General features: G+C 47.1%; 3 protein-coding genes and 1 long non-coding RNA gene across 4 annotated transcripts; 3 read left to right on the top strand and 1 right to left on the bottom strand.

Moving 5' to 3' along the window:
* Positions 1-5: 5 nt before the first annotated feature.
* LOC306826843 lies at positions 6-417 on the top strand. Its single transcript, XR_013779528.1, has 2 exons — positions 6-217; positions 325-417. It is a non-coding gene; the product is annotated as an uncharacterized lncRNA (long non-coding RNA).
* A 6922-nt stretch (positions 418-7339) lies between these two features.
* LOC306826765 (presequence protease, mitochondrial-like) lies at positions 7340-19202 on the bottom strand. Its single transcript, XM_079348281.1, has 23 exons — positions 19013-19202; positions 15812-15926; positions 15420-15516; positions 15082-15242; positions 14809-14935; positions 14627-14715; positions 14294-14422; positions 13675-13788; positions 13322-13418; positions 13052-13186; positions 12736-12874; positions 12450-12566; positions 12242-12371; positions 12034-12154; positions 11640-11882; positions 11422-11522; positions 11165-11285; positions 11026-11076; positions 9535-9647; positions 9318-9440; positions 8218-8363; positions 8037-8139; positions 7340-7956 (listed from the first exon to the last, which is right to left on the bottom strand). The coding sequence occupies exons 1-23, from the start codon at positions 19074-19076 to the stop codon at positions 7863-7865; spliced, it is 2730 nt and encodes a 909-aa protein (XP_079204407.1). The 5' UTR covers positions 19077-19202; the 3' UTR covers positions 7340-7862.
* On the top strand, positions 9959-10978 carry LOC306827156 (uncharacterized protein; the record flags this gene model as incomplete). The annotated part of the gene is made up of 1 exon (XM_079348825.1): positions 9959-10978. The coding sequence occupies exon 1, from the start codon at positions 10214-10216 to the stop codon at positions 10976-10978; it is 765 nt and encodes a 254-aa protein (XP_079204951.1). The 5' UTR covers positions 9959-10213.
* Positions 17140-19016, top strand: LOC306826797 (tripartite motif-containing protein 16-like). The gene has a single exon (XM_079348336.1). The coding sequence runs from the start codon at positions 17155-17157 to the stop codon at positions 18838-18840; it is 1686 nt and encodes a 561-aa protein (XP_079204462.1). The 5' UTR covers positions 17140-17154; the 3' UTR covers positions 18841-19016.
* Positions 19203-20369: the final 1167 nt, after the last annotated feature.

Below are 20369 nucleotides of genomic sequence, written 5' to 3'. Positions count from 1 at the left end.
TCTGTGAGGTTTCTGTTTTGTTTTTCTGTGTGAGTTGTCTTTTCTCCCCCTCCCTTCTCTGTTCCTTTTTCCCTCTGCAGGTATGTGAGTGGCAGGGGGTGTGGCTGGCTTCTCCAGGCAGCAGACGAGGCACACCTGTCTCCCATCTAATCAACCCCTCCATATATACCTGGCTGTCACCCTACTCCAGTGCCAGATAATTCCGTACTACTCGGTAGTGGTCACGTATTGCCTTCCAGCATATTGTTTGATAATCTCTTGTGGTTTGTGCTCTCGTTTTTTGGAACAGTTGGACTGATCGTATGTTTTTCCTTTTTTTTCTAGTTTTTGGTGTGCCTCCTGGATCGTTGAGCCAGCCAGCCTCCTGCCTTCACTGCCTGCTCTTTTGTTTGGAACATTAAATATCTTTTGGTTAAACCACTCTGTCTCTGCATTTTGGGGTCCGCCTAAAAACAAAACTTAACAGAATTATCTGGCCAAAATGGACCCCGCAGAGACTGAAGGACTTAAGCAGGCTTTATCCTCCCAAGGAGTTTTAGTGGGGCGGCATGAGACTGCTCTGGGAGAGATTATGGCTACACTCCAAACCCTTTCCACAAATGTGGCACAGCTCGGCAGCCATCTTGACCAGGTTTCTACTCACCTTGCCACGCACCCAGCACCTGCATCAACTCCTGCTCCTACACCACCTCCAGCACCTGCGTCAGCGTCTCCTAGTATCCAATCCGGATACCCCCGTGAACCTTTCATTCCAACGCCAGTCAGGTATTCAGGAGTGTTAGGGTCATGTGGTCAGTTTCTCCACCAGTGCTCGCTGGTGTTTGATCAGCAGCCACTGACTTACTCCTCTGATAGAGCTAAAGTAGCTTTTGTGATGAGTTTGTTGTCTGAGAAGGCTTCCGCCTGGGCGGTAGCACTAGACAACAGTAAGTCACCGGTCTGTTTGTCTTTTCAGTTATTTTCCGCGGAGATGCGTAAGGTGTTCGACCATCCACTACAGGGGAAAGAGGTCAGTAATCGACTTCTTGCCCTACGTCAGGGTTCAGGGACGGTGTCTTCGTACTCCATTGATTTCCGCATTCTCGCAGCAGAGAGCGGCTGGAACGAAGAAGCCTTACAAGGCGTTTTCTTTAGGGGTTTAAATGAAGTTCTTAAAGATGAGTTGGCAGCCCGTGACGAAACCACTTCATTAGAAGATTTAATTTCGCTAGCTATTCGTTTAGATAATCGCCTCAGTGAGAGACGTAGGGAGAGAGAGGCTAGGCGTAGAGTCTCCTCACCCTTTTCAAGAACCCCGCCTTCTGATCGACAATGGAGACCTTCACATCACTCCTTCTCATCGGAGCCGTCATCCTCCGAGACCTCTCCGCCTGCAGACTCGACTCTTCTCAGCTCTGAAGAACCCATGCAGCTGGGGAGGATGAGACTCTCCCGTGTTGAGAGACAACGTCGCCTTCAACAGGGTCTGTGCATCTACTGCGGTCAACATGGCCACCAGGTACGCCTCTGTCCAGCGGTGCCAAAAGAGCAGGCTCATCAGTCTCAGAGGGGGCGCTGGTGAGCCACACGGCAGACTTTTCGTCCCCCTCAAAACGACTGCAGCTCAGAGGTACTGTCTCCTGGGGTCAGACCTCAGTTTCTCTCAAGATTCTGGTGGATTCTGGAGCAGATGACAATTTTATTGACTCTCGTTTTATTTCCCAGCACCGCTTACCTTCTGAGCCCCTTCCCAGACCTAAGAACGTGTTCGCTCTCGACGGTAGACTCCTCGCTCGCATTACTCACCACACGGGTCCGATTACCTTGGTTACGTCTGGTAATCATCATGAGACCATTTCTTTGTATATTATTTCATCACCCACTTCACCACTTGTGTTAGGTCTCCCTTGGCTGCAGCTCCACTGCCCACACATAGACTGGGCTACACTTACTATCACTAATTGGAGCCTTTTCTGCCATTCTCATTGCCTACACTCTGCGATACCTACCACAACCACTACCACACCTAGTCCTCCTAAACCAGTTGATCTCTCGTCCATTCCCTCTGAATATCACAACCTCCAGGAGGTTTTCAGTAAGGATCGCGCATTATCACTGCCGCCACACAGACCTTATGACTGTTGTATTGACCTTCTACCCGGCGCACCTCTACCATCCAGCAGGCTGTACAACCTCTCCAGACCTGAGAGGGAGGCCATGGAGAGGTATATTACAGACTCGTTAGCGACCGGACTAATCCGCCCTTCATCCTCTCCTGTAGGGGCAGGATTTTTCTTTGTTGAAAAGAAGGACAAGACTTTGCGGCCCTGTATAGACTATAGGGGACTTAACGACGTCACCGTTAAGAATAAGTACCCTCTTCCCCTCATGGACTCTGCCTTCGGCCCCCTCCACCAGGCCACCGTGTTCTCTAAGTTGGACCTCCGAAACGCCTACCACTTGGTGAGAATCAAGGAGGGCGATGAGTGGAAGACTGCTTTTAATACACCACTGGGGCATTTTGAGTATCTTGTGATGCCTTTCGGGTTAACTAATGCCCCTGCCGTCTTCCAGGCGCTCATTAATGACGTTCTCCGAGACATGCTCAACAGATTTGTGTTCGTTTACCTGGATGACATTTTGATTTTTTCCCAGTCGCTTCAGGAGCATGTCCAGCACGTAAAGCTTGTGCTGCAGAGACTATTAGAGAACAGACTCTATGTTAAGGCTGAAAAGTGTGAGTTTCATGTGTCCTCTGTTAGTTTCCTTGGTTTTATTGTGGAGAAGGGGCAAATCAAAACCGACCCTGCCAAGGTCCAGGCAGTGGCCGAATGGCCCACTCCTACAACAAGAAAGCAACTTCAAAGATTCCTAGGGTTTGCCAATTTCTATCGAAGGTTTATCCGCGATTACAGTAGAGTTGCTACACCACTGACCAAACTAACCTCGGTGAAGGTTCCTTTCGTTTGGTCTTCGGCAGCAGAAGGGGCGTTTGTTAAGTTAAAGGGTTTGTTTTCATCAGCCCCAGTTTTATCTCACCCTGATCCCTCTGGTCAGTTTGTTGTGGAGGTTGATGCCTCGGACTCTGGAGTGGGGGCGGTTCTCTCCCAACGCTCTGCCGCGGATCAGAAGCTGCATCCCTGCGCCTTCTTCTCCCGACGTCTCACCCCTGCTGAGAAGAATTACGATGTGGGGAACCGGGAGCTCCTGGCGGTCGTGTTGGCTCTGCAGGAGTGGCGGCACTGGCTGGAGGGTTCTAATCATCCCTTTGTGGTATGGACAGACCACAAGAACTTGTCTTACCTTCGTTCTGCTCGCAGGCTTAATTCACGCCAAGCCCGCTGGGCTCTGTTCCTGGGACGCTTCAACGTCACACTCACCTACCGCCCAGGTTCTAGGAACGTGAAGCCTGACGCACTGTCTCGGCAGTTTTCTCCACCGGTTGAGGAGGTCGCGGAGGAAACCATCCTGCAGCCCTCTTGTGTGGTGGGGGCTGCCCATTGGGACATCGAGAGGTTGGTCCAGGAGGCCCAAGAACATCACCAGCCCCCTGTGGATTGTCCGCCTGGTCAGCTGTTCGTTCCTCCGGCTGCTAGGTCAGAGGTTCTTCAGTGGGGACATGCATCGAAGATCGCCTGCCATCCAGGTTTTCATCGGACCCTGAGCCTCCTACGACAACGCTTCTGGTGGCCGTCCATGTCAGCGGACACTAAGGAGTACGTGACTGCCTGTTCAGTTTGCGCCCGCAGTAAGGCGTCACACCGTGCTCCAGCTGGCCTGCTTCGTCCTCTCCCTACACCTCACAGGCCATGGTCCCACATCGCTTTAGACTTTGTCACAGGTCTGCCTCCGTCGGAAGGTAATACAACCATTCTGACTATTGTGGATAGATTCTCTAAGATGTCACATTTTGTTCCTCTGACCAAGCTGCCTTCTGCCCTGGAGACAGCCTCTCTGCTCACCCTGCATGTTTTTAGACTTCATGGCATACCGCAGGACATTGTTTCGGACAGGGGTCCACAGTTCTCCGCGCAGGTGTGGAAGGCTTTTTGCCAGGCGTTGGGGGCGTCGGTCAGCCTGTCCTCCGGGTACCACCCTCAGACCAACGGCCAGACGGAGCGGACTAACCAGGACTTGGAATCGGCACTTCGTTGCGTCACTGGCCAGTTCCCTGCTTCCTGGTCCACCCATCTCTCCTGGATAGAATACGCCCACAACTCCCTGGTGTCATCTGCCACAGGTATGTCCCCCTTCATGGCAGCTAATGGATTTCAGCCTCCCCTCTTTCCAGCACAGGAGGCAGAAGTAGCTGTTCCGTCGGTTCAGGGGCATCTACAACGGGCACGACGGATCTGGCGCGCAGCCAGAGCTGCACTCACCCGGACTGCGTTGCAGAACCAGAGGTTTGCGGATCGTCACCGCACTCCGGCCCCGGATTACCAACCCGGCCAAAAGGTATGGCTATCCGCTCGGGACCTTCCACTCCAGGTGGAGTCCCGGAAATTGGCACCCAGATACATTGGCCCTTATGAGATCGAGCGGGTTCTTAATCCCTGTGTGGTTCGTTTAAGACTTCCCCCCTCGTTGAAGGTTCATCCTTCATTTCACGTTTCACTCCTGAAGCCTGTCAACTCCAGCACTCTCTGTCCTCCGGCCGAACCCCCTCCTCCCCCCCGGATTATTGACGATCACCCAGCTTTTTCAGTCCGGCAACTGTTGGATGTGCGTAGGCGAGGCCGAGGCTTCCAGTTTTTAGTTGACTGGGAGGGTTATGGGCCAGAGGAGCGCTCATGGATTTCTCGCGCCCTGATATTGGACCCGTCTTTGATTACTGATTTTTACAGCCGGTTTCCAGACAAGCCTGGTAGGTCGCCAGGTGGCGTCCCTTGAGGGGGGGGTACTGTGAGGTTTCTGTTTTGTTTTTCTGTGTGAGTTGTCTTTTCTCCCCCTCCCTTCTCTGTTCCTTTTTCCCTCTGCAGGTATGTGAGTGGCAGGGGGTGTGGCTGGCTTCTCCAGGCAGCAGACGAGGCACACCTGTCTCCCATCTAATCAACCCCTCCATATATACCTGGCTGTCACCCTACTCCAGTGCCAGATAATTCCGTACTACTCGGTAGTGGTCACGTATTGCCTTCCAGCATATTGTTTGATAATCTCTTGTGGTTTGTGCTCTCGTTTTTTGGAACAGTTGGACTGATCGTATGTTTTTCCTTTTTTTCTAGTTTTTGGTGTGCCTCCTGGATCGTTGAGCCAGCCAGCCTCCTGCCTTCACTGCCTGCTCTTTTGTTTGGAACATTAAATATCTTTTGGTTAAACCACTCTGTCTCTGCATTTTGGGGTCCGCCTAAAAACAAAACTTAACATCCTCCTTCTCTCAGATTATTTCTTCTTTGTGATGTTTTCATTGTTTTCTTGTTCATCTTTGTTAAGCGTCTTTAATTATTCAGAAAGGCGCTATGTTGCTTCCAGAGAGGGGGCGTGGTCAGACACAGCTCATTTACATATTTAAAGCTACAGACACAGAAACAGCCTGTTCTGAGCAGGGCTGAAATAGAGGGGTTTATAGACATGATCAAATACAGGATCAGAGTGGATTTACAACAACACACTTCACACACATGTTTAGAGGAGCTCTGACACTGATTTCACCTGAAGAGGAGAATATGTGACCTTTAAGTCATGAAGGCTGTCAGTGCTAGTGATGACTTTTGTTCTCTTATCTGTGCTGTATCGCTAACCATCGACTATTTGTGATGATGTAAAGATTTGAACTTCTTTGAAAATAAATCTATGATTCATCTGTAAACATTTCTCTGTCAGTTTCTTTCCCTCCAAATGTAAAACTGTCCAATGAGGTATCTTTAAAACAGGAAGTATAATCATCTAAAAACAACGCAACACTGAAGGAAATATTATCAGAGCAAAAATAAGAGACAAAGAATACGTCTTTATGCTGCTGATATGTGGAAGACACTGCATGAGAAAATCAAAGGAACAAACTGTCTGAATAATAAAATGACATGAAATGAAAGAGCGATTGTTTTAAACAGACTTTCAGTGGAGAGTAAAAAGACAGAAGACGTCTTGTTTTAAAGACTTTTACTGATTGGACTGAAACAATGAAGGCTTTATTGGAGGGATGTTAGTCTTCTAAAAAGTCAGAGTTACAGCTGCACATGGGTAGAGATGTGTCTCATATAGAAAAGTGTTCACTGTTTCAGACACTACCACTCTCCTTATTGGACTGTTTAGGTGTGGCTCTATTGTACCAGGCTATTTGTTCCCGTCATTACTGTGATTACAAGGTAAACACACATTTCTAAAAGAATTTAAACTTTCATTCAGGACTTGATGAGACTTGTTGAGCTCCTTCTGTAACAAGCCAGCGTAGCTGATCCGCCCTCTGATGAAAATCCTCGCCAAGTACAAGACGAGCTACGACGTGTCCCGACTCCGGCCAGCTGGAACACGTGACCCGGATCCGCCCGAAAGAGAGCAAGACCTCAGCGACCATCTGAAGCCCCGCCCACTCCCCTTCCCCCCCCCCCCACCCTCCGACACTGCTGCTGAAAGACGAGAGCTTCAACTCTGACAAGAACGCCGCTCGACTAAACGGCGCCAGCTGCTCACACGACGACTGATTGACTGCAGATGAATTAAAGTGGAGGTTTGAATCTTCAGCTTGGAGGCTGATTTGGAGACGAGCTCCTTCTGTAACAAGCCAGCGTAGCTGATGTAGTATTTTATAGATCCCTTCTCAAAGATATTCCAGACTTTAACACGTTCTATTCAAGCGCTCCTCGTTACGTCCTGAACCAGGACGCAAGAACACGTCGCTTCATCTCCGTCTGTCTGAAATCAGCCGAGCAAACGTTTGGTGAACTCGCATCTCAAGTCGAGCTCGTTTGATTTTAATTTATTTTCGGCAGCACTTTGAGCCCCGTCCTTCAAATATATCTATATATAAATACAAATATATTTATGTGTAATCCCCTGAAAGCTGCTGATAAAGAGAGAGAGAGAGAGGGAGGAGAATCACACGCTGTCAGTCTAACACCTTTAAAAAAAAAAAAAAGAAAAAAGTCCACCCTCCTGATTGGTCAGACCTACAGACGAGCCGTGTGTGTGTTTCTGTGTGCGAGTGTGTTGTTGTTGTTGTTGTTGCTTCTATCCACTCTGGGCTTTCTGTGTGTGTGTGTGTGTGTGTGTGTGTGTGTGTGTGTGTGTCACGTCCTCGTGGTGGTGTTTGTTAGTAAGCGTCCTGCTGGTGCTGTTAAGTTTTTTTTGGATGTTTTACCTTCATGTGCCGGCGGTGACATGTGATCGTCCTGTCAGAGTAATAAAGCATTTATTGTGAGCAAAAAAAAAAAAAAAAAAAAAAAAGTGTCACGCTGTTTTTGTATTTATTTAAAGACGTGTATCAGATACTTCTTTAGGAGTTTAGAAAAGGAGATTTAAATCTGTTGAGTTGAGCCTCCAACAGGTGAATTTATTTAACCTGAGGCGTTCAAAGACTTCAAAAAATAAAAGTTAAAACTTCAATTTTCACCATCATTATTAGCACGCTCTTATTTTGAAGGCTTAGATCTTCGTGGGGCGTGCACAAAAACCAGCAGACTTAGTTTGTTGAACTGGACTAAACTTCTCTGATATGAATCTTCTGAGTCAAAAAAAAAACACCTGACTGAAGTTTGAAAGTTTTGATGACACTTTTTAAAAGAGAAACCGAGCACACACACACACACACACACACACACACACACAACATGATCATATATTTCATTAAATATATACAGAGTGAAGATCAGCTCTCAGTCCTCTTCATATTGTGCGCTTCAGCTTGTTCAGTCCAGTCGAGTCTTAAACTCAGAAGTTAGTTTGGATTATTTGACGATCCACGATGGATCTTTTTTAATCGCCTCGTTCTCTGGACCCAAGATGGCGACGCCACACGTCATCTGACCCACGCCGAGGTATCTGCAGCGGGAGGGGGAAGAAAACAGAGTCAACACTGGACGTGGTGAATAAACATGTGAGGAGACGTAAAGAGTTGTTACCTTTCAGCCGCGTCCACCAGACTTTGGTGAGTGACAGCAAAAAGTCTCTCTCTGTGATTCTGCTTCATTTCATCCGTGACGCCGCTGAGGAAGCGTCCCATTCCTGCAACACGAACACAGAGTGAGCAGAGCCGACGGCGGACACACGAACTGAAGACAGATAAGAGCAGTGAGGGAGGACCTTTGTCTGCCGGAGCCACAGGAGAGTCCACGGCTGAGAAGACGGACAGTTTAGCTTCATCGATGTCCTGCTGGCTGAAGTGTCCCGACTTCGCCCAGTCCACGCCTCGACGAAACGCAGACAAGGTCTGCAGCGAGTTTGGATCCCTGAGAGAAGTACGAGAAACAAAAGGTCAACACAGTCTGTCAGAGGAGAGATTATAGATGGATTCAAATCCTGCTGCGGGTTTATTAAGAGCTTCATGGTTCAGACTCCACCGCTCAGGTGGTCTGGTCCAGGTCTGCTGTCTGTCCCCAGAGTCCCAACCAAACATGGAGGAGCAGCGTTCAGCTTCTATGCTCCGTATATCTGGAACAAACTCCCAGAAAACTGCAGGTCTGCTGAAACTCTCAGCTCTTTAAAATCCAGGGAAAAAAAGAAATAATAAAAAAAAAAAATACAAATAAAATAAAATCCAGATTAAAAAAAAAAAAAATAAATAAATAAAATCCAGGTAAAAAAAAGATAATAATAATAAAAAATAAAATAAAATAAATTCTGGTTAAAAATAAAAAAAAGAAATAACATAAAATCCAGGTTAAAAAAATTAAATAAAATAAAATAAAATCCAGGTAAAAAAAGATAATAATAAAAGATAAAATAAAATAAATTCTGGTTAAAAATAAAAAAAAGAAATAAAATAAAATCCAGGTTAAAAAAAAGATAATAATAATAAAAAATTAAATAAAATAAATTCTGGTTAAAAATAAAAAAAAGAAATAAAATAAAATCCAGGTTAAAAAAACACTATAAATAAATAAAATCCAGCTTAAAAAGATAAAAAATAAATAAATGAAATCCAAATAAAAAACAGATTTTATTTTAACTATTTTTACTTGACCATATTTTAAGTTTTAAGATTTTTAAATGTTCTATTTTAATGTTTGTCTTCTTTCCTGTCATGATGCTTTCTGATGTCTTGTGTTTAAACTCGTCAATGAGCTCTTATTTCAGAAACTGGCAACAAATCTCTTCCTGCAAATCAACTCAAATCAGATGAAAATGGAGGCGGACAAAGAGCGTCTTCACACTGTGACGAGCGCGGTGTCGCTGCCTCTCACCTGTACGAGTAAAAAGAGAAAAGACCTCCTCCCATCCTGGCCCCGCCCCCGTAGGCTCCTCCCTTCTCCCTGATCTCTCCGTGCAGAAACTTAGCCGTCATCATCCTCGCCAAGATGCACAAACTAGAAGAGAAAAACAAAAAAGGATTCATCACAGTGAAGATGAAGTCTAAGTCAAAACAAAGAGCAGGAAGTGATGTCACTCAGGTGAGGTTACCTGGCGTAGTCGTGGTGGCAGAAAGGTACCGTGCGAATACTCTCGCTGATGAAGTGAACGGGGAAGGGCAGCTGGAAGAAGGTCTTCATCTGACACGGCTGGAAGCTCGGCTCCTGAGAGGTCGAGGAGGAAGAGGAGGAGACATCTTTACTGTACCAAATGAGAAGCTGCAGACACACCTGCAGAGTCCTGAGAGGAGCAGGTGAGCAAATACTAAACACCAGAACACACACACACACACACACACACACACACACACACACACACACACACACACACACACGATAGTGTTGACTGCATCATGCACGTGAACGATGACGGACTGTTTGGTGTTTTTGTTAAGTTTCCTTCTTGGTTTATTTTTGTGTCGCTCTCCTCGTCTTTTCCATCATTTCATCGTCTTTAATCTGCTTTGTAATCTGATGTCAGCCGACCACGACAGGGATTTATTTAGAGCACTGCTTCAGCTTCAGGACTCACCACGCGTCTCCTCCTGACACTTCAACTTCACTTCATTTATTTTATATGAGAAATGTTTGAACACGTGAGACAGAATGAAGGAAACAGGTTTTAAAAAAAGCACCGTGCAGACTTTTTGAAAACAGCTGATGAGGAGGAAGAGGAGGAAGAGGAGAAGAAGCAGGAAGAGGAGGAGAAGAAGGAGGAGGAGGAGAAGAAGATGGAGGAGGAGGAGAAGAAGGAAGAGGAGGAGGAGGAAGAGGAGGAAGAGGAGAAGAAGCAGGAAGAGGAGGAGAAGGAGAAGAAGGATGAGGAGGAGAAGAAGATGGAGGAGGAGAAAGAGAAGCAGGAGGAGGAGGAGAAGGAGAATACGAAGGAGGAGGAGAAGGAGAAGAAGAAGACAGAGGAGGAGGAGGAGCAGGAGGAGGAGAAGGAGGAAGAGGAGGAGAAGAAGCAGGAGGAGGAGGAGAAGAAGGAAGAGGAGGAGAAGCAGGTGGAGGAGAAGAAGCAGGAGGAGGAGGAGGAGAAGATGGAGGAGGAGGAGGAGAAGGAGAAGAAGGATGAGGAGGAGGAGAAGAAGATGGAGGAGGAGGAGGAGGAGAAAGAGAAGCAGGAGGAGGAGGAGGAAGAGGAGGAGGAGCAGGAGGAGGAGAAGAAGGAAGAGGAGGAGAAGCAGGAGGAGGAGGAGGAGGAGGAGAAAGAGAAGCAGGAGGAGGAGGAGGAAGAGGAGGAGGAGCCGGAGGAGGAGAAGAAGGAAGAGGAGGAGAAGCAGGAGGAGGAGGAGAAGGAGGAGAAGGAGAAAGAGGAGGAGGAGGAAGAGGAGGAGCAGGTGGAGGAGAAGAAGGAAGAGGAGGAGAAGCAGGAGGAGGAGGAGGAGGAGAAGCAGGAGGAGGAGGAGGAAGAGGAGGAGAAGCAGGAGGAGGAGAAGCAGATGGAGGAGGAGAAGGAGGAGAAAGAGGAGGAGAAGCAGGAGGAGACTTTTTGAAAACAGCTGCGAGCCAGAGATACAGAGATGATAGAAGAGAAACTTACAGAGATGAGTTTCCGACTCAGCCCCGAGTCGTCCGATTGGTCGAGAGGCCTCTTTAGAAAATAAAGAAATAAAGAGAACACATCATCTAATCTGAGCTGTGACTGGTTTCTCCCTCTGATCTGTTCGTCGACAGTTTACCTCGATGATGTCACTCCTGACCGCTCGGCGCTCCTTTCTGTTTTCAGCCACGTCCTTCATGAAGCTCTCCAGCTGAGCTGCCGTGTCCGACATTCTCTGCGGAGTCGCGTTTATGGCGCACCTGTAAGAGACGAGCGTGACCGACAACCACGACGCAGTGACAGGACTTTAACACAGAGCTGTCACCATGGAGACGACGGTGGTCTCGTGGTTAGAGCGCGCCCAAATCTGACCTCTGACCTCTCTCTCTCTCTCACCTCATGTTGTCGGGGTTGAGCAGGTGCTTCTTGATCCTGACGAGCGTTCGGATGACTTGGCTGAGGTCGGACATCTCAGCGACCCGCTTCATGAACTTCACCTGAAGTTCAAAGTGAGAACACGAGACGGCTGTTTCACAAAAGACGGATCAAATATGAAGCGGGAGGAAAAACTAAAACTTAAATCACCATGACAACACGGCGTGAGTCTCGGTTACCTGCTCCATCCCGCCAAACGTCTCTTGAAGGTCTCCTGCTGGAGTCAGGTGACGGCCTGCGCGCGTCATAGCGTACATGTGGCCCGAGTACGAGATCCCGTTGGCTAACTCCTGCGCTGACATCATCACCAGCACTCTCAGGCGCTCCGCCTCGTCCAAGTGAGGCCTGTTGAATATGTGGCTCCACAGCTGGAACATGTGAGGAAGGTTTCTCTCCAGGCAGGAGGAGGACAGGAGGACGCCCTGGAACAGAAGGACACCTGCGTCACCACGAGCTTCGTCTGCACGTTTCTCTCTGACAGTCTGTCAGAGTCGGATCAGGCTCGGCTCCCTCCTCGCCACCACGGTCCAGAACCCTGAGCTCCTTCAGCTCCCTACAGCAGCTGGTACTGACCTGCTCGTACATGTCCAGCTGGGTGGAGTCGGGGACGACCTGGGTGGAGACGGACATTCCCCCGGTCCTCAGCTCCATCTGCTGGGACTGTTGTCTGTAGTCCAGAGCTCCACAGCCCATCCTGGTCAAACGGACAGAGACAATGATGTCACACGAGTCCAGGAGTAAAGAGGAAGGCAGAACATGGCCGATCATCAGATGAACGTACTTGGTGACGACGCTGCAGAAGAGCGGCACGTACAGCCTGAGCTCCTCCGGCAGCGTGTTCAGACTGCACATGGCTCGGAAGTACACTAAGCCGTTGGTGGGCTGCTCGCAGTACTGGACCGGCACGCCGCCTGAGGAGACATTTATTGAACACGCTCTGTGGACCTGGGTGATCAGTCCTTTAGTTTCATGTTGGAGAAACGCCGTACCTGCTGTGCTGATCTGAACACGAGTTACAGGGATGGTCGGCTCGATGTCCCACACTTTCAGCGCCGGCAAACAGGAGGCGTCCTGCGCTTTGCTCTGAGCAGCCAGCAGCTCCAGACCTTAACCGAGGAGGAGGAGGAGGAGGAGGGGGGGGGGGAGGAGGAGGAGGAGGGGGAGGAGGAGGAGGAGGAGGAGGAGGAGGAGGAGGAGGAGGAGGAGCAGAGGAGACATGAGTTGATAAGTGTGGATCAGAGGAGCAGCAGGAGGAGGAGGAGCAGCACTTTGTACCTTTTTCATAGATGTCTTTCCTGTCGCTGTCTGACAGAACCTGGATCTTCCTCTGGAGCTTCTCCTTCTCAGCTTTGGCCTGTTTCTCTACGTAGCCCTCGTCTGGACTCATGGACAGGGTCAGTCTGTGAGTGTTCTCCTGTAAGGGGGAACAGAAAGGATGTGAACCCGCTGAGGTGGACCTGGAGAACAGACCCAGTATTTGGCCTTCAGGCAGCATCAGTGACAGCTTTATTCTTGGTCTGGATCCGACAGGTACAAACCATCTTCAGTCTAAAATGTCACATATTGTAAGTCCTCTCCCAGAGTGACGCACCTTGAAGTAGTGCTTGACTTTGTCCTGCAGGAAGCCAGGGTTTTCCTTCAGGGTCTGTTTGAACTTGGCCACGCTGTCGTTGATCTGCAGCAGCTGCACCGGGTCGCCGTCGTGATTCCACGACGATGCGATGTACTAAAAACAAAAACACATAAAGAAGCGAGGACAAAAAAAATAAATAAATCAAGCATCTTCCAAAGTGTGAAAATCAGAACATCTCCTTTCAAAGCTCCCACATGGAGGTTTGTAAACACATGTTGGTGAACTCACCGAGGCCAGAGACAGGCCGAAGTTTGTGGACTGGTGCTTCATCTGGATCTCGATCTTATGCAGGAGAGCCTCGATTCTCTCCTCCTCAAAGCCGCTCCTGTCGGTGACGAGGAGGAGTCGTCACATCTCACCATACGACTCATTATCCTTCATGTGTGAGCAGACCCTACTGCTGTTCTGCTCTTGTTGTTTTCACAGGATTTCTCTGGACTACAAAGTCCAGAGAGTCCCATTTTTTTTAAATCTCTTTAAAAATCACATTTGTTGACGGCGTTATGAAAACAAGGTGACGCCTCGGAGAGAGCACGTTTAATCAAAGCCTTCAACACAAAGAGGAGGAGCGTGGGACTCACTCGATGATGTCGTCGATGGTTCGGCTGATGATTCCCTTCACTCTCTCGGCGTCCTCCTCGGCCATCCCCTGCAGTCCGATACTGAACGACGCCTCTTTGGTGCTGCCGTCGTATCTGCACACACACACACAACGACACAAAGCTCTACTCACACACGTCTGCAGCAGACGAGGCTCAGCAGACTGATGCTCACCCTCACATGAGTTCAACAGTTTACTCAGATGTTCAACTCTTCCTTTAATGTACTGATGAATCCTCCTGCCCTCTACAGGTTGAACCCAGCTACTGCAGGTAAATTCTTCTCTTGGCTTATCTGGTGTTGGGTGACGTTTGAGGAGCCAGCTGTCGTCATTAAAACTCTTTAAATTCATGTCAGAGGAAATAAACAGATTGAAAGAGTCGCATGGATTGACAATAATTCAAATCTACGCTGCTGGCTGTAAAATATGTGGGGGGCTGTTTGTTTCCAAACTCTGAAGCAATAAGGTTAAAAATCCTCCAGGGGGCATCATTCCCTCATCCTGTCCTCAGGATCAAACAGACGTGGTTCTGGATCCTGGAGGTCGTGGCCTAAAGGAGGCTCTAGTTTGTCACTTTGGAGTCCTGTGTTGCTCCTCACCCGACAACCGAGGAGAAGTCACTTCCTATGTTGGGTTCGATGAGAGCCTTGTAGAAGGGCGAGTTCGGTCCAGAGATCATGAGAGACGACAGCAGGCTGAGGGTGAATCCTTCAAACGTGTCAGTGATGCTGCAGCGAGAAAAAAACAAAACAGGTTTTTTTTTCTTTAGATATTTCTGAATGATGGGACAGGTCAGAAACTTTTCTGTTTTTGTAAAGTCAACGTGACGTAATGAAGGAGAAGGAAGGGGAGGGAGGGGGCGGGGGCTCTTTTGTGGCGTCTTAATCTTAATGCAGAATAAAAAAAGAAATATATATATTTTTTGATCTTACTCTCCCAGCAGGTAGCTCACACACAGCGTGTTCTGCCGGGCCGGATCAGGGGCCAGAGCGTCCGGGCTGCAGGTCACATGGTCCTCTCTCTGAGAATTCACAGTGACGTCAAAATGACTAATCAACACATTTCAGAGTTTAAACAGAAGTTACAGGAGCGTGTCCGGGTTTATGAAACTCACAGGGCTGCTCCAGCGCGGCTGGGGGGGGACCGCCGTGTTCGGGTCGATGCGATCAAACTTGGACAGGGCTTCCTCTTCGATCTGCTTCAGATGCTGCTCCAACGGCAGATCTCCATACGTGAAGAACCTGAAGGACACATCCAGGTTTCCTGTGTGTCTCATATTAACAGATTACTGTTGAACAGCTGCTCTCATTTCTTCATGTCCCTTCTAGGCTAACTGTGTACGTGTGTGTGTGTGTGTGTGTGTGTGTGTGTGTGTGTGTGTGTCTACCTGGCGTTGCTGGGATGGTAATGCGTGGCGTGGAACTGCTTGAGCTGTTCCCAGGTGAGGTCAGGGATGGCGAGAGGCTCTCCTCCGGACACCACAGAGTACGTGTGGTCCGGGTACAGCTTGTTCTGGAGGTGCTGGGCGTACACGCGCTCGTTGTCGGACTTTAAAAACAAACACACACACGAGCAAACGTTAAAAACTCACCGATTCAATTCGTCTCAAATCTGTTCATCTCATATCTGTAACTTGTCTCGGGCCACGTGTCACCCAGCGTTTATTTTTCTGAGCGTCTTTGTTCCCAATGTTGTAAAACGGTGACTCGGAAAGTGTGGACTTACAAAAGCTCCTTTCATTTCGTTGAACACCACGCCTTTAAACACCGGGGGGGAGTTGGGATCTTTTGGGTTTTCATTCTCCAGCCTCCAGCCCTCCTGCCTGCAAGAATCCACACAAACAGAAGTGAACTAATTACAGAGAGTGGATTCTTATCACACACTGTTACAAACAAGTGATTTCTGAAGGGTCTTGGTTTGTAAGATATCCTCCGAACGCAAATGTGGACGTCGATCCACGTCGTCAGCGACATCTTAAAAAGCACTCGTGTTGTTGTTTTAATTCCACCAGCTGGTCTCGGCTACAATTCGTCGGCTTACTTTAGCGACCCAATGCTATCAAGTAAAATAAAACAAATATAAAAAACAATATGAGAGAAGTAGCGGTCAGAACTCACCAGAAATCCTGCTCTCGTAAACACGGGAAGAAAGCCGCATCCAGATAGACGGAGAGAAGATTCTGGAAGTCTTTTCCATTTTGGGTTGAGAACGGATACATGGTGTAGTCGCTGGCTGTTGACGAGGGAGGCAACAAGAAAAAAATAATAATGTCACACATAAAGCTCATCCATAAAGCTCCTTTATGTTGCTGAGCACTTTAATGGCCCCGTCTGCATCCCTGCATTGACTGTTTAATGACTGTACTCACACCTCTGGCACTACCTCAAACACCTCTGTACATGCACATGTAACTAGTTTCTAGAAGGTCAGCACTTTGTTTCTAAGGCTCTTTAACTGTTTACAGGTCTCTTTTAACCAGCACATGTTTTTCTCTCCTTCACAGGTTATGTACATTATGCTATATAAATTTAAGTCTAATGCTAATGCTAACTGCACAGGCTTAACTTGTAATTATGTTTCCTCTTAGTCACATAGGGGCTCCTAAATCTTGTCTGGGGGATTACTGTATACAGAGGGGAGGGGGGACAGCGGGTGTGTATTGTAACTAATGTCTTGTGTCCTGCCTGTCTGTATACTGCTAATGGATGCCTTGAATTTCCCTCGGGATCAATAAAGTATCTATCTATCTATCTATCTATCTATCTATCTATCTATCTATCTATCTATCTATCTATCTATCTATCTGAGGTGAAGTATATCTAAAGACAATATCAATGATCTGCTTCAGTCATCACTTTGAACATATGACAGACAAAAACAAGGAGCAAAGGTCAGCTCAATGTATTTAATGTAAATACAGTATGTGAACCAGCAGTCAGTGAAAACACATCTTCCAATGGAGATAAAGTTCAGTGGCTCTCTGACGCCTCCCTGTGGTCTCTCAGGTTTTGACAGCTTGTAATGCTGGTGCTCACAGGTCGCTCCGTTCTGACTGTAGTTGTAGAACCTGTTCAGTTATTCTCTGTGTTTTATTCACTTCTTTTTACATGATAGAAATGTGGGACTACAGTTTGTTTTTACATGTTTGCTTGTAGAGTTTGCTTCCATGAGACAGAGAGTGGTTATGTATTCATGTTGAGAATCGGCCCTATCAGAGGCATGAAACATGAGTCACAGCTTGTTAACCCCTCCCTCTTCTTCCTGCTCTCACACACAGCCAGCTCCACTCTGACGTGTATTTCCTCCTTCTCTCCACATCAGATCTAATGTTTGAGGATGGGTGTAACCAACATGTGCGAGAGCAGACTGTGAACAAACACATGCTGTGTAGATCAGAGGTCAAACTAGTTTGAGTTCTCAGGAAGTGAAACTCAGACAGTCGTTGTTACCGAGAGGAGAAATGGCACAGAAAGGAGTTCAGCTAGACCGGGAGGCTTTCTCTTGTTCCATCTGTCTGGATCTACTGAAGGATCCGGTCGCTCTTCCCTGTGGACACAGTTACTGTATGAAGTGTATTAAAAACCACTGGGATACACAGGATGAGAAGAGAGTCTACAGCTGCCCTCAGTGCAGACAGGACTTCACACCGAGGCCTGTCCTGGTGAAAAACACCATGTTAGCAGTTTTAGTGGAGGAGCTGAAGAAGACTGGACTCCAAGCTGCTCCTGCTGATCTCTGCTATGCTGGACCTGAAGATGTGGCCTGTGATGTCTGCACCGGGAGGAAACTGAAAGCCTGTAAGTCCTGTCTGCAGTGTCTGGCCTCTTACTGCAAGAAACACCTCCAGCCTCATTTTAAAGCAGCTCCATTAAAGAAACACAAGCTGGTGGAGCCCTCCAAGAAGCTCCAGGAGAACGTCTGCTCTCGTCATAATGAGGAGATGAAAGTATTTTGTCGCACTGATCAGCAGTCTATCTGTTATCTCTGTTTAATGGACGAACACAAAGGTCACGACACAGTCTCAGCTGCAGCAGAAAGGAGCGAGAAGCAGAGAGAGCTCGAGGTGAGTCGACAAAACATCCAGCAGAGAATCCAGGACGGAGAGAAAGATGTGAAGCTGCTCCATCAGGAGGTGGAGGCTATCAATGGCTCTGCTGATAAAACAGTGAGGAACAGTGAGAAGATGTTCACTGAGCTGATCCGCCTCATGGAGAAAAGACGCTCTGATGTGACGCAGCAGGTCAGATCCCAGCAGCAAACTGAAGTGAGTCGAGTCAGAGAGCGTCAGGAGAAGCTGGAGCAGGAGATCACTGAGCTGAAGAGGAAAGACGCTGAACTGGAGAAGCTCTCACACACACAAGATCACAACCAGTTTCTACAGGACTACCCCTCAGTGTCAGCACTCAGTGAATCTACACACTCATCCAGCATCAAGATCCGTCCTCTGAGGTACTTTGAGGACGTGACAGCAGCTGTGTCAGAAGTCAGAGATAAACTACAGGACGTCCTGACAGACAAATGGACAAACATCTCACAGACACTGACTGAAGTGGATGTTTTACTGTCACAACCAGAACCAGAACCAGAGCCCAAGACCAGAGCTGAGTTCTTAAGATATTCATGTGACATCACACTGGATCCAAACACAGCAAACACACTGCTGTTATTATCTAATGGGAACAGAAAAGTAACAGTAATGAGAGAAGATCAGTCTTATTCTAGTCACCCAGACAGATTCAATGAATATCTTCAGGTCCTGAGTAAAGAGAGTCTGACTGGACGTTGTTACTGGGAGGTGAAGAGGAGAGGAGGAGAAGTTTATGTAGCAGTCACATACAAGAATATCAGCAGAGCAGGGAGCTCAGATGAATGTTTGTTTGGATATAATGACAAATCTTGGATGTTATATTGTGACAACAACAGTTATAACTTTTGGTCCAACAATGTCAGCACTCCTGTCTCAGGTCCTCGGTCCTCCAGAGTAGGAGTGTACCTGGATCACACAGCAGGTATTCTGTCCTTCTACAGCATCTCTGAAACCATGACTCTCCTCCACAGAGTCCAGACCACATTCACTCAGCCTCTACATGCTGGACTCAGGTTTTATGATTATGGAGACTCTGCTGAGTTGTGTAAACTGAAGTAGACAGAAGTCATCAGGGGATAATGTGTTCACATCTGTGTTTTTTTTCATGTTTCTACAGAAAGTTGATTTTACTTTTCACACATACTACGATACTTTAACAAAAAGAGTAAAGACACATTTCTGGACTTTTTAGATTTGAATATCATATGTGGACGTGGGACCTTCCTCTGACCTGTCTCTTTGAGCTCCCTCGTTTTCCTTGAATCCACAGCAGACATGGACCTGTGTGTAGTCATTCTGTTCACCTTTCACCATTACACGCACGCTTGCTTCTCTAACTCGTCTTCAAAAGAAAAAAAGGTGAACAGAAGTTTCCTCCTTCTCTCAGATTATTTCTTCTTTGGGATGTTTTCATTGTTTTCTTGTTCATCTTTGTTAAGCGTCTTTAATTATTCAGAAAGGTGCTATGTTGCTTCCAGAGAGGGGGCGTGGTCAGACTCAGCTCATTTACATATTTAAAGCTACAGACACAGAAACAGCCTGTTCTGAGCAGGGCTGAAATAGAGGGGTTTATAGACATGATCAAATACAGGATCAGAGTGGATTTACAACAACACACTTCACACACATGTTTAGAGGAGCTCTGACACTGATTTAACCTGAAGAGGAGAATATGTGACCTTTAAGTCATGAAGGCTGTCAGTGCTAGTGATGACTTTTGTTCTCATATTTGTGCTGTATCGCTAACCATCGACTATTTGTAATGATGTAAAGATTTGAACTTCTTTGGAAATAAATCTATGATTCACCTGTAAACATTTCTCTGTCAGTTTCTTTCCCTCCAAATGTAAAACTGTCCAATGAGGTATCTTTAAAACAGGAAGTATAATCATCTAAAAACAATGCAACACTGAAGGAAATATTATCAGACCAAAAATAAGAGACAAAGAATACGTCTCTATGCTGCTGATATGTGGAAGACACTGCATGAGAAAATCAAAGGAACAAACTGTCTGAATAATAAAATGACATGAAATTAAAGAGCGATTGTTTTAAACAGACTTTCAGAGAGTAAAAAGACAGAAGACGTCTTGTTTTAAAGACTTTTACTGATTGGACTGAAACAATGAAGGGTTTATTGGAGGGATGTTAGTCTTCTAAAAAGTCAGAGTTACAGCTGCACATGGGTAGAGATGTGTCTCATATAGAAAAGTGTTCACTGTTTCAGACACTACCACTCTCCTTATTGGACTGTTTAGGTGTGGCTCTATTGTACCAGGCTATTTGTTCCCGTCATTACTGTGATTACAAGGTAAACACACATTTCTAAAAGAATTTAAACTTTCATTCAGGACTTGATTTTTATCCCTCAGTTGCTGCAGAAACCTTCCCGGTGTTACAGTCAAAGTGAGTGACGCGCCCCCTAAACACATGATGATGGTTTTTCATATTTAAGGTCTCAGTCTGATCTCTGCTTTGTCTCAGTCTCTGTCAGGAAGATCTTAACTACAACACTAGGTAAAACTAATTCAAACATCTGTTTGCTATTTCATTATAGTTTTGTATGAATTCTCCAAACTCTAATCTCT

This window comes from Symphodus melops, assembly GCF_947650265.1.
Source record: "Symphodus melops genome assembly, chromosome: 7".
NCBI lineage: Eukaryota > Metazoa > Chordata > Actinopteri > Labriformes > Labridae > Symphodus > Symphodus melops.
This window is presented reverse-complemented; position numbering and strand designations above follow the sequence as displayed.